This window comes from Cervus elaphus, chromosome 24 (genome assembly GCF_910594005.1).
Source record: "Cervus elaphus chromosome 24, mCerEla1.1, whole genome shotgun sequence".
NCBI classification, from domain to species: Eukaryota; Metazoa; Chordata; class Mammalia; order Artiodactyla; family Cervidae; genus Cervus; species Cervus elaphus.
This window is the reverse complement of record NC_057838.1, coordinates 46,511,691-46,529,172: the sequence shown is the minus strand read 5'-3', so window position 1 is coordinate 46,529,172 and position 17,482 is coordinate 46,511,691. Positions and strand designations below refer to the sequence as shown.

Sequence of the window (17,482 nt, the reverse complement as noted above, 5' to 3'; positions counted from 1 at the left end):
ATTCTCCAGGCAAGAATACTAGAGTGGGTTGCTATTCCCTTATCCAGGGGATCTTCCTGACCCAGGGATCAAACCTGGGTCTCCTGCATTGCAGGTGGATTTTTTACCACCTAAGCCACCACAGAAGCCCGTAAATGATCACACAACTGTTTGGTAAAATGAAGCTTAATGCAAATAAGGCACTTCTTACTCTGAAATTCTCTACTCATGTTAATCTGGGGCCACAGAACCCCGGGTACTTACAGCTCTTTAAGATTTTTCATCTTCACAAAGGCATCAAACTGGACAGATCTGATTGCATTCTCTCCAAGGTTCCTGAAAAGCAACATTCTTTACTTAGGCAAAGAAACTCTATAGGTATCCTTCAGGTTAGCCATGTGTGTGAGTTAAGATGCTCAGGGATTTTTCCTGACAGTCCTGGTTTCACTGATGAACCATGGGCAATAGGTCACAGCCCCGTGTCCTGTCCAAAGGCCACCGTTAGTGGCTATCCTTTCACCTATATTGACACAAGCACACAGAATAACTGGGGAATAAGCCAGTCTTAAGGGCAGCATCAAAGCTAAGCTGAGGCCTGCTCAGCAAGTCAGTAGGGAAAACTTTTCCAAAAGAATTAAGGTTGCATTTGATTTAAACACAAACTAAGAATCCAGTACCAGAGGCATCAGATGGTGACATTGATCAGCCTCAGGGCTGGCCCTGTCCTCCCAACTCCTGGCTCGGCCCACCGTGTCCCTAAGCCCTGCTGAGCTGCTTAAGGGGAGGCTGAGCCTGAGGCAGGTGAAGGGTCATCAAGGAAGTGGAAGGAGCCCAGGGCCCGAGTCAGCGCTGGGCAAGGGGACAGAGGAAGGTATTTCTGTGAGCCCCAAGAGGCCATATGTTCGGTAACCGTTGCTGGCAAAGGCAAGACGAAAGCCAAAGTTGAAGCTGACTTAGAAGGAAGCAGCTGGCATTTCTGAACAGCCTGTTTCTGGGTTTACAAAGACGTGATTGAATTGCCAGTGGATTCCCCGGCCGCCGGGTCCGCAGGCCTGGGGTCGGGGGGGCCTGGCTGGGTACTCACAGATGCTCCAAGCCTTCCAACCCCGAGAACGCTCTCTTGGCCACGGACTTGATCTTGTTGCCGAACAGCGTCCTGCAGTTTCCAAACATCCAGAAACAGAGGTGGAGAGGGCAGGAGAGTGACGAGGGAAGTGGGGGGAGAAAGAACACAGGTCAGGGCGATGCTAGCTGAGAGGTCGGTCTGGGGAGAGGCAGGTGGGAATCTGACCTGGGCTGAGATGATGTGTCTGAGGCACACAGACCCTCCCCTTCTGAAATGAGGTACTTTTATCTTTAGCAGAACTTAACAGTGATGACAAGTAGGAACTCCATGCTCTGTCTTGCCAAAAAAGGCCCCTTGTGGTGGTAAGTGGAAATCACCTCATCCAACCTGGTTATCTCCCCAGGGACCACCCATGGGTGGGGGGTGTGTAGCCACAGTCTCACAGGGGAGAGAGTGACTCATCAGGCTCCAGTGAGAGCACACGCAGTCAGAATGAAAACTCTTGGAACTAAAGACTACAGCCCACTTCTGAAAACTGCATTCTGGAGAAAAGGTCCCCAAAGGCGGCTGGAAGAGGACAGGACAGTGGGTGTGCACTGAGATGGCAGCCAGGATGCGGCCACGCGGAGCTGCGCCCCTGCCCACAAGGCCCCTCAGCTCTTCAGCAAGAGCCCAGGTTTCACATGAAGCCAGTGGTGCGAGGATCGTCAAATCCCAGACAGACAGGTCCTCAAAGGTTGCCTAATTAACGCCTGGACCTGGACCACCCACCCAAGAGAGGGGGCGCCCGCCTGCTGGCCACTCCAATCACCATCTCAGCAGTCACAGCCAGAGTTTTCTCAAAAACCCAAACCTGGCGCCTGCTATACACCTGGAGGACATGCAAGCCTCTTCCACAGGCTGTGTGATCCGACGGCAGTGAGCCTGGACTTGGGGTAAAGGGTAGAGGTGCGCTGAGGGGCTGGACACTGGGAAGGAAAAGCATCAGATTCCAGATTTCCCCCCTCATTATCAAACGCTTTGCTGAGCGCCCACACCACATTCTCTCCACCTGCGGCTGCACACAAAACCGTTGGCGAACACCGAGATCATGCTGACACGTGTGGCTCTGTGACCGTGATGCCTACCAGGGTTCTGCAAAGCGCACGTTAGGAAGGCTGCGGGCTCCCGGCAGCCAGTGTCCGGGAAGTCTCTGAACCACAGGGTCGGGCAGAGACCCCTAGGCACCGGGCAGGTGCTCAGGGCAGAGAGCCCTGGAGAAAGGCCAGCCATGAGCCGCTCACAGGAGCGGGAGTCTTTGCTCAGATCCACTGAGCATCAGGGGGATGATCGCCATCAGAGCCCAGCCCTGCTTCAGACCTGCGTTAGGATGGGGCCCACGAGGGCCAACAAGAAGCACCAACCACTCTCTGGAAAGAGAAACGTGAGACTTGAAGAAAGCCACAGATGGGCCCCAAGCCTCCGCCTCACTGCAGAGTCCCTGCGGCCATGCAGGCAAGGACCATGAGGCCACCTCTGAGAGATGGGGTCACAGGCCCCGCGGACCCAGCCCGCGCCAGGCATGGCCTCCGCCTGCTCCCGGGCCGCTGGACCCCAGGGCTGCGCTGGCCCCGCAACGTCACAGCGGCCCCACGGGGACCCTGAGCTTGGCCCTTGGACGCAGCAGCTCCGGCCCCCGCCTCTGAGGGTGAAGAGCACCAAGGCCACCGACCCCTTTGCCCTTTCCTTCTCCGGGAGGTGGTCTGCATGAAGGTGAAAACAACAATCTCATCTCGCAAGAGCTTCCACAACTGCTGTCTGAGGCTTTCATTCTAAGACAAACCAACCCAGCACCCAGAAACCCAGTGGCCGTGCCTGCCGGGGCTCCCTCACCGCCGGGCGAGTGCAGCCAGCTCTAACCGGGGGGCACCGAAGCCCGGCGCCTCTGACAGCACTGCCAACCTCGCACTTACTCAGATCCCCCAGGCAGAGTCACTGCGTGCTCTAGGTCCCAGTAAAATATAGTGAACTCTTCAGTGAAATCTTCCGTAAATGAGATCCAGGAAAAAAGCTGTGCTTTATTTTATCCGTTAAATATTAGTCAGGTTGACCTCTTTGACAATGAGGGCAGGCTGCTATTTCTAATAGTGACAATAGCAATAAAACAAAATCTCAAATTCTCAATTATTCAGGGGCTGGCTCATCGACCTGTTGGTGGATTGAAACAGGTCCTCCCATTCCCCAGCACATGTCTATGGGTGGGGGCCGGGCTTGCCCAGCAGACTGTGTGGGCAGAGGAGAGCTGGGGCTGTTGGGGGGGGCGCCCCCATCCCATGTGCTGGGGGCCAATGAATGTGGCTGCACTTGATGATGGCTCCCAAGAAAGAACAGCCGGCCCAATGACCCCACACCATTGACCTGGAGCAGACAGTGACCTTGGGCTTCGCCTATCAAACCCTCTCCCTCATCCCCTGCCAACCCAGCTCTAACTTCACCCCACAAAGACTGAAGGGCCTGTGCCCAGGAATGCCACGGAAGAGCCGGAGCCGTGGGCCAGCACCTGTCTCCCCGTTGCATACAAGTGACTGAATGCTCTTCTCTGTGGCTGACCTGTGCTCCAGAAACCCTGCCCCCTGCCACACGTGGGCCCCCAGCTGGTGTCCTGTTGACATTCTGGAAGAGGGGGGCCGCCGCGTGGGTGAGCACAGTAATGCCGGCCAGCAAGGTCTGGCTGGAAAGCCCATCACCAATGGCTCTGTTCAGCAGCTGCAAAATGAAAGGCAGGGCGGGCTTCACAGAGGGAAGCCTTTTATGGCTCTGCTGCTCACTTGTTCCTTTTTGGAAAGCATTTTAATTTCGGTCTGGCCTTGAGCCTGGCAGGAAGGACCCCAGGTCCTTGACTAGGGGGGTGCAGGCCACACAGTGTCCCCGGCCCTTCCGAGGGAGGTCCCCGATCTCCGCCCCCCAGGCGCTTCCGTGGCTGAGCCAGTCAGGCTCAGGGGACCCGGAGCCCTGACAGCAGCCCCACGGTGGACAGCAGCTCGAGGGGGACAGCCCTCCTCCACACTGACGTGTGCCCCCGACCCCCGATAATGGGTCCAACAGAGTCACCACTCGGCTGCTCAGTGGGGCGACGTGGTGTCAGGGCCACAGCACAGAGCGTTCGGGCAGCGCTCCAGGGAGACCAAGGCAGCTCGGCTTCCTCCCACTTCATGTGACTCAACACAACCAGCCATCAGGAAGGGCTGCAAGCTGAACACGGGCTGGTGGACACAGAGCCACACGCCCGTGGCCTCGAAGGCCAGGCCTGCCTCACGGGCAGGAGGGCCGCCACGAGCCACTCACGCTGGCTTCTAAGCTGAACACGGGCTGGCGGACACAGAGCCACACGCCCGTGGCCTTGAAGGCCAGGCCTGCCTCATGGGCGGGAGGGCCGCCACGAGCCACTCACGCTGGCTTCTAAGCAGAACACGGGCTGGCGGACACAGAGCCACACGCCCGTGGCCTCGAAGGCCAGGCCTGCCTCACGGGCTCGGGAGGGCCGCCATGAGCCAACTCACGCTGGTTTCTAAGCAGAGCCACGCACCAGGGTCACAGAATCACAGCCCATCTCACAGCTGTGACCATCATGTAACGGTGCCAGTCCTATTTCCCGTCTGCCCAATTCTCATTGCTTACCTCTGAGAATCTGCATCACATAGTTTTCTTTTTCTAACCAAGAAAGAGAATTACTTTTTTTCCTTTTGTGTAGAACCGAAATACCACCCTGCCTAAGTAACTGATTGCATGTATTTAATGATGTTAAGGAATTACTGTTACCGTCCCCAGTTTCCCCCAATTGTTTCCATCTGTCTGTCTTTTTTGGAAACGCTCAGGAGAGCCTCCGTGCCCAAGATCCTGGCCAGTGGAGCTGGGTGGGAAGAGACTGGAGACTATTCTACAGGTCAGGGTTAACCGGCTGCTTCCAAGGAGCTCGTGTCAAGCAGCTCAGCGCAAGCGAGGGATCCAGGCTCTTGGGCTGAGTCCTTGGGACTTTACACAGGACTGTTACTGTAGTCCAGTGGGGAACGGAGAACACGCGGGCAAACAGACCACAGGCAATTAGAAGGTAGCTCCAGACACAGGATGGCTTACGCAGAACCAGAGGTCACATGCCCCGGAGGGTCGCTGCCCTTCACCTGCCAGGAAAGAGCCTCCTGGAAGCCACAACACGCAAGAACCGCCTCCAGGTTTCACGGAACGGACAAGCCCCACACAGGACCCCAACTTCGCCATCGCTTAGTCAGGCTGGGGCCGGACGAGGCGCTAGAGATGAGGCTCGAGCTGAAGGGCTGCTCAGGTGCCCACACCCCTGCCCACGGCCCCCAGCAGCCGCATCCCGAGCTTGGGGCTCCCCTGTCAATAACAAGCCCCTGTGCCCCATCGTGCGGTCCCCTTCCCAAGCTTGCGGGGCAAAGCGCCTAGGAGGTGGGGGAGAAGGGAGCATTTTTAGGGGAGAAGAAGGCAGCTGCCAGGCTTTTTCAACCCACTCTCAGAACACAGGATCCTCTGGAAGAGACCTCGAGTCAAAACAGCTGACACGTACTCACCACTCCCAGAGCACCCAAGGCGTGAAAAACCCCACTTTTCTAAACAAATTAGAAACGCTAACTCCACAGAAAGACCCTCCCACCACAGCCTTTCCCGGAGCCTCGCCTTCCACTACCGCTTTCAAAATATTTACTTTACTCTCGTCCTCGGCTTGCCGTCTCCAAAACAGGCCGGGGGAGGTGGGGGTACGGAGCTGTGACCATCCTCTGTCTTGTCCTCCTCCACACCCTCCACTCGAGAGGCAGTAAACAGTAGTAACAGCTCCCACCCCTTGCCTGAATGTTCCCAGGGCAGCCTCGGCGCAGAGCGCTGGTGAGAGGCAGAAACAGCGGTCGAGAGGGCACAGGGTGGGCTTTGGGTCCGCACAGGCCCTGCAACCCAGCAGCTGTGTGATCTTGGGCAACATCCCTTCCCCTGTTTCCTCAACTACAGAAAAACGCAAAACACAGCCAGGCCTCCTGAGATAGTTAGATGTCACACACACTCACACATAGACACATACCTCCTGAGATAGTTAGATGTCACACTCACTCACACATAGACACACATGCCTCCTGAGATAGTTAGATGTCACACACACTCACACAGACAGACACACACCTCCTGAGATAGTTAGATGTCACTCACTCACACATAGACACACACGCCTCCTGAGATAGTTAGATGTCACACTCACTCACACATAGACACACACGCCTCCTGAGATAGTTAGATGTCACACTCACTAACACACACACACACACAAATACACATCTTCGGCGAGTTAGATGTAACACACACAGGCGTGCACGCACACATACACATGCCTTGCAAATTCTAGGAGCTTAGAAAAACAAACCCAAACACCGGAAACCCTGAATGAAAAACAGCTACTGTATCACCCTTGGTAATGACTGTTTCTCTTTAAGATTATGATTGACAACAAAAAGACTGCCCGAAGTCTCTAAACCATCAAGAGTTACTTGGCTTTAGATGTTTAGAATTTCTAGAAACTGAATAACAGGGCAAGACGCCTTTGAGCAAAGAAAAACAAAAAAGTTGGCTGTTTTCACATCAGTCAAGAACTAAAGAGGAAAGAAGATCTAACGGGCCTCCAAACCCCAAATCTTCAGCCCCCAAAAAACCAACACCCAGGGCAGCAAGGAGACAGCAGGTCAGAGAGAAGTGGAGAGGTCTCTGCCTTCCTAAGCAGACTTTCCTTTCCAAACAAAAGAACAATGAATGTGCCAGTGCTACCCGGGGTGGACCCACAACCAAAGTGGTGTGTGCATTGGTGGGGAGCAGGGGCGTGGAAAGAGTCACCTCTGTGCACCATGCCCACGGATCTTTCAGTGCCCACACTCACAGCTTGCTGAGGCTGTCCAGCCCTGTGAAAGCGCCACTGGTGTCCTCAATTGTGCCCGAAATCTCATTGTGGTCCAGATCCCTGGGGAGGAGAGACAGAAGGCTCAGCATCCAGTCTGCTGTGGGAAGAGAGACCCATGCCTAGCCTGCCTTGAAGCTCAGAACATCCCAGTCTATTCCAGATGCCTGGACGGCATGTCTGCCTAAGATTATAGGCATTAGAAAGCAAACTTATGCTTGCCCGTACACATGGCTATATTTAAAACGGATCACCAACAAGGACCTACTGAACGGCACAGGGAACTCTGCTCAATGTCACGTGGCAGCCTGGGTGGGAAGGGGTTTGGGGGAGAGTGGATACACGCGTGTGTATGGCTGAGTCTGCTCACTGCTCACCTGAAACTACCACAACAGAGTTTATTGGCCATACCCCAATGCGAAATAAACAGGGGAAAAAAAAAATTAGAGGTGTGACCACCGGGCCACCCTGCCGTGCAGCCTGGCTTTCTCAGCCTCCCGACAAAGCCGACAGGGGCCTCTGACCGGCGGCTCCTGGGCTCCACGTGCTGCTACCCAGTGCTAAGGTCAGCCCTGGGGGAAGCGGTGCAGGCGGCACACGGGAACGCCTGCTTTGGATTCCACTCCCCAAGGGTGGACTTCTGGCCACTGCTCTGAGAATGAGTCCAAAAGGTTCCCTAAGGTTCCCATCTGCTTTCCTACCACCTAGGGTCCCTTCCCTGGACTTGACGAGACACTGCACAAGGCCCGCGGAGGAGGGGGACGGTGAACAGCAAGCCCCTGGCACAGGGCCCTCTGCAGCCACCTCCAGTGGGTTTTGCACCCTCAACTCCCAACCCCCCCAGGGCCTCCACAGGTGCTGACTCCCAGCCAGGCACATCTGGGTGCTGAGTCAGACTTGTGACCCACTTGCCAAGATGAGAGGACAAGGCCAACTTCTCAGGCCGGTCCCCTCCAACAATGAGAATCACAGGGCCGATGACTCAGCTTCCTGCCCCAGCTTCCAAGGGCAGGTCACCACCGGGCGAGACACCCCACCTGGTGACCATGCCCCGCGCCGCCCTGGTCGGCCCTCTCTGACTTTCCACAAGGTCTCCCACACCTTCCTTTCCGGAGCCCTGGAGACGTGGGCCATGAACAGGACAGGATGCTGCTCTTGGCTCCTGGGAGAGCCAACGGGGCAGGGAGCTTGGACCGTGGAGTGCGTTGGTTGCTCTGACCTTTATTTTACAGCAGCATGTGCAGAGAGCTGCGATTCAGAGGCTGGAAGGGCCTCCTCCTTCTCATCCGTTCCTCCCTATTTGTCCTGAAACACCCGGGACCCGGGGCTGTGGCTTTGTGTGCCTGTCCCTCTGCTCCAGTCCTGGCTGCCAGAGTTTTTTCTCTCTTCTCTGGCCTGCGCCATCTGAACATCCTGGCCGTGTCAGTCAGCACCGCGAGGGCTCGGAGGCTGACCCCAGCTTGAATAGCCTGGTGTCCGGGTTCTTTCTCACTCCCCAGCGACGGCCTGGCGTGACAGCTTTCTCAGCCCTCCCTGCCAAGTGCAAGGGCCTTTCTCCCCATCAGACTGGAGCAGCCGCTCCTTCTGCAGGGGGCAGGCCTGGGAGGGAGGACCCGCAACCCTCTGTTGAAATCCAGATGCGCCCCACCCCCCCTCAACCCCCACCCCATAGCTGGTTGGCTGGTTGTCCTCTGTTGCCTGGAAGTTCTTGGAAGCCAATGGCTGAAAAATTTCAGTCCCAGAAAAGCGCCCTGCAGCAAGCTCTGAAAGTTCCCTCCACCTCACTGGTTGCTGCGAGGAAGGTGACATGACCACCTCCGTTGGGTTAAACAACCCTCAGGGACAGACACAGGGCTCCCCCGTCACCTCTCGTGGACATGGGCTTCTGAGCGCACAGTGTCTGCTGAAGAAGTTGAGATGCTAGCCCAAGACACACGCCTCAGTACTGCCCTCGCTCAGATAAAAACGCTCAGGACAAAACCACGAGTCGCTGTGGGATGGCTCAGGAGCCAGGGATGGCCCCCCGGCTGGGCTGCTGTCCGGGGGGCGGCGTGCGGTCTGGGGAAGTTCCTGCGGCTGGACCCACGTCCCATCACGCGTACTGTGGGAACCAGCGCTTGGAGACGAGTTTGAGTCTTCATCATTCTAGGCACCACCCTAAGGGGAATGAAGGACAGTCTTCTGCTCAACCAGCTCTTTTTTGATTTACGATGTTAAAGTTTGAGACCGTGGCAGACACCACAACTCAGCTATGGCTCTAACTGCAACTCAAGACCAGTGAGAAGGGAACACAGTGAAGCAGGTGGCTTGCTGTCTTCTGCTCTCCCATCAACCCAAAGGGGAAAGACTTACAAGACACGCAGGCTCTTGAGTCCCCGGAAGGCGCCTTCCGCGATGTGACTGATGGAGTTGTGGCTGAGCCGCAGGATGCTCAGGCTACTCAGGTCGGCCAGGCTCTCCTCGTCCAGCCGGGTCAGGTTATTGAAGGACAGAATCCTGAGGAACGGGAGGGGAGAGCAAACGTGGTCACCACTGGGTTGCTCTGCGTTGTCCCTTCTCCTCTCCCGACGGTGGAGCCGGGTCAGCCAGTCGTCTGGGTCCAAGTGGGAAGGGACATGGCCACCAGAATCCCGAGGGCAAAGTGGTTTCACAGCTAGAAACCCACCAGGGCTTGATGCCCATGGAGCTTGACTCTTGGAAGGAGATCTGTAAACAGAGCACTACAGGGTCGTTCAACAAGCAACCACAAGGCTCCAACCCCTTCCTACACGTTGTGTCCGTGGCTGGTCCTGATTCAGGCCACGGAAGACTTCTCATGGCTGTGGCGGGAGACTCTCGATGGGGCCCCAGTGGGTTCTCACAACGAGCGAGGCAGCCGGACAGCCTCCACCCTCAGCCAGCAGAGGGCGCCACCAGGCACTGCCTGGAACGAGACTTCCTCACCGAACTGTAGGCCTCCCCTGGGCGGCGCCCTTGGGACCAGTGTACCTCCAGGCTTCCTTGCCCTCACCTGAGCCAGCCTCTTAGCATGATCTCGCTACTGTAAGCAGGTCAGGACCACACCTCCAATCACACACCTTCTTTGAGCGTCAGAATCAAACTTTCCTCCCAGCACACCCCCTGCACCTCTGATGTGGCTGTGGGTTGTGACCTAGTGTATTAGTCATCTGTCCTTGAAAAAATGGGAACTCTGGGCTGGGGCAGGAGGAAGGAAAATAAATTTGGAGATTAGTAAGTATGGTAAGGTAGCAGGGAGTGACAGTTTTTCTCTCCTGGAGAAGTCAGGCATGGTGTCTGTCAGTTGCAAAGACCTGGCAGGAGATCAAAATTACATCCTCACCTGCAATTAAAGAATTCAGCTTAAAGGAGGGGCGGGACACACACGTGGAAAGCAGCCCTAAATCTGGCTCCAGGGTTACCTGGACACAGTGTGAAGCTGGTCAGGACACATTCCCGTGACCGCCTCTGACCCTTCTGAAGGGCACAGAAGGCAGGCCGAGGGGGGCAGGAGGAGGCGCCCCTCCCCATAGCCTCAGCACCAGGGGGCACACACCCTCCAAGATTCAGCGGGCGGGTGGCTCCTCGCCTGTGCAAGTGCACGCGCTCCAGGGGATGAGAAGACTTCTCCTGCTTCCCCACGGCTCCGAGGCCTGGACCGTGGAAAACCAAGGGTCCTGGGAGCTCCCGAGTGGGGTCCTGGCCCAAGGGGAGCCTTTCAGAAGCCATCCTATCCATGTGAGGATACCGTGCAGCTCCACGGCCTGGAGGGGGCAGGGAGCCAAACCCAAAGGGTTATTCACACACACACACACACACACAACTATCGATTTTTACATTAGGTAATGATGGACTTCACTGAAATATAAACTCCAGGTCAGTATGGGGTGGGCTGAGGGGGAAGGAGGAGGGGGGAGAGGGGAGAACGTGGACAAATAGATAAAAACACAACCTGCAAAAGACTCAGTACTAAGTTTAAACAGGGTAAACACATAGAAATTCCTTACTGTCCACGTGTCACCATTTCTCGGGTTCACTGTCTTTTCTGTGAGCCCCAATATAGACATATCTTGCTTTACTGCGCTTTGAGGATACTACACTTTTTTTTTTTAAACAAATTGAAGATTTTGGCACCCTGTGTGGCTGGGTGATAAACAGCATTTTTCAGTAATAAAGTATTTTTAAATTAAGATCTGTACATCATTTTTTCAGACATAATGCTACTGCACACTCCCCAGACTACAGTGTAGCAGAAAGACACTTTTCTATGTACTGGGGAGCCAAAAGCGTGGGATCTGCTTTACAAGGTGGTCTGGGACTAACTGCACAGTACCACTGGGGTCTGCCTGTAGCCGCTGTCTCTATACAGAAGCATATGCTACAGGCTGCAGCCGTTTGTGGGCAGAGGCTCTCAAAAGAGCTGTTCTTAGACAGTGGTCCCTGCTAATCTGAAATGGGGAGCAGAGTCTAGAATAGGTGAGAGTCAGGCTCTCAGGTCCTTGGAGTCCCGCTCTGCAACAGGCCCTCAACACTCCTCCCAAGCCCCTGTGCTGTGGGTCACGGGGCCCAGGGCTCCCCAGGCTCTGGAGGAGGCACCCCCGGGTGCGTCCACGGTCACCTGCAGAGCTGGTGGGACACTCACAGCTCGTGCAGCTTCTGGCAGAAGCTCCAGCCGTCTCGGTGGATCCGGGAGATGGAGTTGTTGCCGAGGTGCAGCTGGTGCAGGGCCGTGAGGCCGTACAGCGAGCCGCTGTTCACCTCCGCCAGGCTGTTGTACTCCAGGTGCCTGCCACGACAGCCCCACGTGCGGTGAGTGTGAGCGCAGATCCCGGGGGTCCTGCACCCACCCGCCCACCGGACGGCGAAGGAGCCGCTCCCTGCCATCACACCAGGCGGCACTGAGGATCTGACGACACTGCTGGAGGGACTCGTGATGGGTGTGCACTGACGTGTGTGCGCACACCTGGGGGTGGCAGGGAGGCAAAGCCACACAGACGATGGTGAGGATCCAGGCCAGCTGCGAGGGCTCACAGGCCACAGGGAAGCTCCTAGAAGCAACCTTCTGAGTGGCATACAAGCGAGCCAGCAGCACACGGGCAAGGAGCTCGGAGCAGAGGGCAGGGCCCGTTCAAGGCAGAGAGAGGAAGACAAGGGGGCAGCTCTCATCACTATCCCTGTCTTACAGATGAGCAAACTCTGTATGAGGCTGAGACAAGCAGGGTAACCTAAGCCTTGTTCCTCAGCTCAGCCAGTAGTGAGGGGCCGGAACTCAGAGCTAGGTGAACCAAGCATGGGCCTGGGGCCACTGTGCCAAGACATGGCTTGACATCTGGGGTCGAAATACTGCGACTTAATTCTCAATCCTGTCACCTGGCTGGTTGAAGGAGCCTGAACAACCATGAAGTGGAGATGCCCAAGAAGTATTGACTCCATAGGGCTGTGCTGAGGAGGCAGAAAACGCAGGTCAGAATTTCAGCTTCGTGCTGAGAACTGAGCTCCCGCTTAAGTTCAGTAAGTAGGGATGTAAGTCACCATCAGACTTCTCGACAGCGCGGCCACAGACGATGCGCCACCTCACAGGACTGGCCTTGTGACCAGAAGCTACTACTTCAGATGCTGCTCCGCATGCACGATCACAAGGGCTTCGGGCAGCCAGGCTTTGCTTTTCACATCGTCTGTTTTCTGCGTCTGCTCAAAACGTGAGCCCTTAATTTATAACTAACCTCTAAGGTAACTCTTCCTTCACCCCGCAACTTGCATGAATTTGTTCAACAGAAAAACCAAATGGTATGTGCTAAGAACTCTGTTTTTCTGAGAATGCACTCTGACTCCCAGCCCACCCAGTGCATGACCACCTGGCTTCCAAAGTCCAAAATGACAGTTTCAAGGATGTCAAGGACAAGTGTTCTTGAATATATAAAAAGAGACAGAGTTATGCAAAGGTGAACAATGAAGACAGGGAGAAGCAAAGCTTCGCAACGCTAAGCTGTCTTTTACAAAGTATGTGTGCGTGTGTGTGTGTGTGTGTGTGTGTGTGTATGAAGGTATGCACATTGAGATGCTCCTGATAATGAGGAAGGCACAGGGAGTTGATGGAACTGGACCTGGAGTTTCTGGTTTTTGTTTCAGTTGCAAAGATAATTGAGCAAGGACACAGATGGAGTGGTGTAACTTGTAGACCAAAGGGCTTCAGCGTGTCTTGAGCAAGTTAAATCACTGACCATAAAGCAAGAAATCTCACGATGACACACCAAAATATAAGTGGTATTAGTATATGAACTTGGAAGGAACAACCAGCAGAACTACAAATAGAACACAAAGATAGAACATGATGAGAAGTGACTGCCTGCCTCTTGTGAGTGGAACTGGGAGTGGGGGGAGAGACTGGGGGCTAGGGTTGGGCAACAACTGCTTTTCTTTACTATCTGATTTAGCTCAACTATTGAGTATACGTTTCTTTTGATTAAAAATAAACAAATATAAATATTTAAAAGTTGAAGCTTGGTAACTGCCTTGTCTGACCCTCTCCGGACGCTCTTCTGTTCCTCTGTTAGGCAGGCAAGCCCCAAGACTGTCCACATCTGGCTGGAGCAAGTGCTCCCTTGACAGACATGGAACATCTGCAGTGAGGGGCTTGATTAGCTCACAAAACAGAAATAAATCTCTCAGGATGAACTATACATTCCTTGGCCCACCTGCACATCAAGAAAGACTGTCAAAACCAAAGTAGAGGGAGAGGGAACTTCCTGTGGCGTGTGGGAGAGGGGAGAGGATGTGGGAAGGGAGCCCACTGTCCGCCAAGGAGTGGGGGGCAGGGGTATAATCAGGAAGAACAATCTGACTCCATAATAGATGTTCCCTGTACTTTAACCTTTGTATTCTATCTCTTTTGCTTCCGGTTAAGAATACTGCCTAGAGTATGAAGAATACTAGGCCATATGACGCTTTTCCACTCATCTAGAGACAAGAAGTTGCAGAGCTAAGAATAACTTTTGTCTGGTTGGAGGTTTACTGAATGTCAGGACCTGACTTACAATGGATGGCTGCAAGATCAAGGGATTCCTACACCAAGGCTGTTGGCTGTAACAAGCCACCATGCTCCTCTTTCACTTGGCCTTTAAAAATATTTTCTTGAAACGCTTTGGGACTCTGGCTTTTCTTGGGGCATGAGCCACCCATCGCCTCGCACGGCCCTGCAATAAACCTTTCTCTGCTCCAAAGTCTGACGCTGCAGTACTGTTTGGCCGCATTGTGAGTTGGGCACCTGAGCGTGCATTCAGTAACAGAGGGAGTGGAAATGGGAGAGGGGAACAGCCCTAGCAAAGCGGCCCCTGCCTTCCATCCTCACCAACCAGCTCACTTTACCAAATCCTCTGAAACTCTCCCAAGAGATTATCCTAGCCTGCAAGGAAAACACCCCAAGAGGTAGCAAAAGATCCCAAAGACACTGAGGGCCACCGCCGAGGTCCCAAAGGGCAGGGGCTGGGTCCAGCCGAGGCCCCAGGGGATCGCTCAGGGCCCTGCAGGAGCCCCGGCGCCCGGCCCCGACTCACAGCGCGTGCATCCTGGCCAGCCCCCAGAAGGCGCCGTCCGTCAGCTTGCTGATGTTGTTTCGCTGGAGCCTCAGCACCTCCAAGCTGTCGAGCCCCTGGAATGTCAGGCCCTCGATCAGCCGAATCCGATTCCGATTGAGGTCCCTAAAGAGATGAGGCCAGGAGTTCAGAGCATCCACTACCCATGCCCCGCCCCACAGCCATCACCAGGTGGTCCCCAGGGACAATCCCAGGAGGAGGTCCCGGGCAGCACAGACATACCACAGAAGCCCGTGTGCCCAAGACACCAACTGGCCACTGTTAACATGTGAAAGGGAGCCCAGGGCTCCTAGAAGCTGGTCCCCTTGCACCCCAGAATGAGCAAGCGCGCCTATTTCCTCCCCCAGAACCGTGACTCTGAAGTGAGGACAGGGTGTGACTCAGGATATGAGCGTCTTAGGTGAGACATCTCTTAGCTCAGCAGCAGAAACCACCATCAGATGCGTCAACCCAGGAACTCGAACCACTAGACACTGGTGGCAACTTCCCACCAACTGCATTCGGGAGGAGGTGCCTGGAACCACCATGAAGCACACTTACGGGCCTCCGGCCCCTGTGTGATGAGACCTCAGTGAACCAAAAGATTTCAGGAATCTGGGTGAGCTGGCTACATTGGTAATACTTGGGAAGGGAGAACACAGCCTGACCAGTGAGCCCTCGGTTTTCCCCAAATTCTTCTGCAGTGTCTCATGACGCATACCAGGTCCTAAGCATCAGCGAGTCTCTCCGGGACCCCCCGCCTGGTGTGCGCGGGAGCACAGAGTGAGAGGAGGGGAGCACCCCGTCTTGCCACCACACCTGCCCCCGAGCAGCCCGTTCTGCTTGAACCAAAGCTCCAGTATCAGTGTATTCTCCTAAAATACATTTTTCTCCTACCAAAAAAAGGACGCTGGGAAGGCAAAGAGCCGGGGAAGGCAGTCCGTCAGGTTTTGGTAAATAGAGGTTTTCTTGACTCCAAACCCTGGGCCATTCTAGGACTGAGGTCATTTGTGGTAGTCAAAAAACTAAACAAACACATCCTTTCTTTACAAAAAAAAAAAAAAAAAAGCCAATCAACTACCTTATGAGACTGAGGAGATGAAAACAGTGACCCTATCTCTTGCTTCCTACCTCTGGCTACGCTAAGTTCCTCTCTTAACTGCTCAAGCAGCACTGGACCCCAGAATGGCCACTGGACAGATTACATGGGTTCCTTAAAAAAAGAAAAAACCACAGAAACCTCGCAATAAATAAGGATTACAGTCCACACAGGCTATGTATTAGCCAGGGTCAGCTAAGCAGCAGGATTCTGGAAAGTGCTGAAGAGGACCGGCCTGCATATCCTCAGAGGATCTTTTCTCAGCAACCTGGGGCAGTTTGCAGGCTCCAGACCCAGTGTCTAATTTGCTTTTATTAGGTGCTGCCGCAGGGCCATCAGTGGTAGTTTATGCAGAGCCCGACTGAAGGGGAGCAAGGGAAGCGGGTGCATTTGGAACGCTCCTGGAGGAACTCTGGTCTCCATAAAGTTTGGCTAAGCTTAATTACGGCACAGGTCTCTGGACTCACAGTTGTGTCAGCCGGGGTAACTTGAATGCTTTCACAGGAAGCTGGGTGATCCTGTTTTTGCTCAACCGAAGCGTTAGCAGTGACCGTGACAGACCATCAAATGCTCCTGATTCCAGGGTGCTGATCCGGTTGCTTGCCAGGTTGCTGGAAGGATTCAGGAGAGAAAATGCAGGGGTCAGTAGGAGGCCTTCCTTGTCTTGTTACAGACACCAGACCTGGCTGAGTTGGGAAAACAAGCTACAACACACCCAGCAGGCTGGGTTTCCAATGAGACATTTGTCATCCTGATGCTGCAAAGCCCATCTCCACTCCCAGCCTCAGGTGTTAGGACCGTCTTCAGACGTGACAGAGGCCTGGCTTGTTCGAGCCCAGTGCTCACCCCGCTTTCAGCCAGGGTGACTACTCCAGGAGGGAAGTCAATGGCCTCCACTCCAGCTGGGCTGCTGCAGGAGTCCCTCCTTGCCAGCCACGACCCAAGGCTCAGAGTTCAAGGTTGGTGAGAAGAGCCTTAGGAAGCAGAAAGTCCACTGTGAGGCAAGGTCAGAGAGGGTTTCACAATTTGGGGAAATGGCCTTTAATTCTGAAGTGGATCCCATTGTATGACTTCTAAATGTACATAAAACATTTCATTTTAATCATTTCAAATGTGTCAGAGAAACATTCTAGTGAAGGACAACTGCACACGAATGGTTCCCAGTGGGGGAGAGGGAAAGGAAGTGGGGCCACAACACTTTTCCTTCCACCTTCCCTGGACCAATGCTGCTTGTTGTGCCTTAAACAAAAGAGAAAAGACCAGACAGAATTTTCTACATCAGAGTTGGGAAGGGAAGGAGGCATTCTTCATCTCCACCCGGCAGAGGCCCAGCACAGGGCATGTGAGGATTCTTTGCAAACGGAGCTGGACTGTTTGTTCTTAACACTCCAGATTAAAGAAGAACATTCTGTGTGATGAAGATATACCAGCCAGGTTCTGCCAAAACAGAGAGTCCCCCTGCTTTCGTGCAGAGAGAGAGAGAAGGTCACTGCGAGGCAGTTCAGCAGGGGAGGTGTTTTTGTCCCAAGCAGGGTGGTGGTGGGTGGCTAGAGGACCTCCTTCGGAAGCCCCACTGGGGGCTGAGCACCACTCCATCAGCTGAAGGATCGGCCAAGGCCTCCCGCTTCCACCTCGGGCACCTTGATGCATCCTAAGAAAAAGACTGTTCTGCTCCTCGGACATCTCAAAAATCTGTGCACCCGGCCTTGGTCTCTGAACTGATGGGTCACAATGACCCATAAACCAACCTCACAAACAACCCTTAGAGTACTCAGTGGTAACCCAAGAGATGAGAGCTCGCATGTCATCTGAAGACGCCTCTTTAGCCTGAGTTTTCA

General features: G+C 54.5%; 1 protein-coding gene across 3 annotated transcripts in view; it reads right to left on the bottom strand.

The window, feature by feature from the left end:
- Positions 1 to 17,482, bottom strand: part of LRIG1 (leucine rich repeats and immunoglobulin like domains 1) — a 112,816-nt gene that overhangs the window by 15,265 nt on the left and 80,069 nt on the right. For all 3 annotated transcript variants that reach the window (XM_043886793.1, XM_043886795.1, XM_043886794.1), the window contains exons 5-11: positions 16,112 to 16,255; positions 14,528 to 14,671; positions 11,617 to 11,760; positions 9,330 to 9,473; positions 6,960 to 7,040; positions 1,064 to 1,135; positions 244 to 315 (exon numbers count right to left, since the gene is read on the bottom strand). In XM_043886793.1, coding sequence (XP_043742728.1) covers positions 244 to 315; positions 1,064 to 1,135; positions 6,960 to 7,040; positions 9,330 to 9,473; positions 11,617 to 11,760; positions 14,528 to 14,671; positions 16,112 to 16,255 — 801 coding nt within the window. The remainder of the gene's footprint in view (positions 1 to 243; positions 316 to 1,063; positions 1,136 to 6,959; positions 7,041 to 9,329; positions 9,474 to 11,616; positions 11,761 to 14,527; positions 14,672 to 16,111; positions 16,256 to 17,482) is intronic.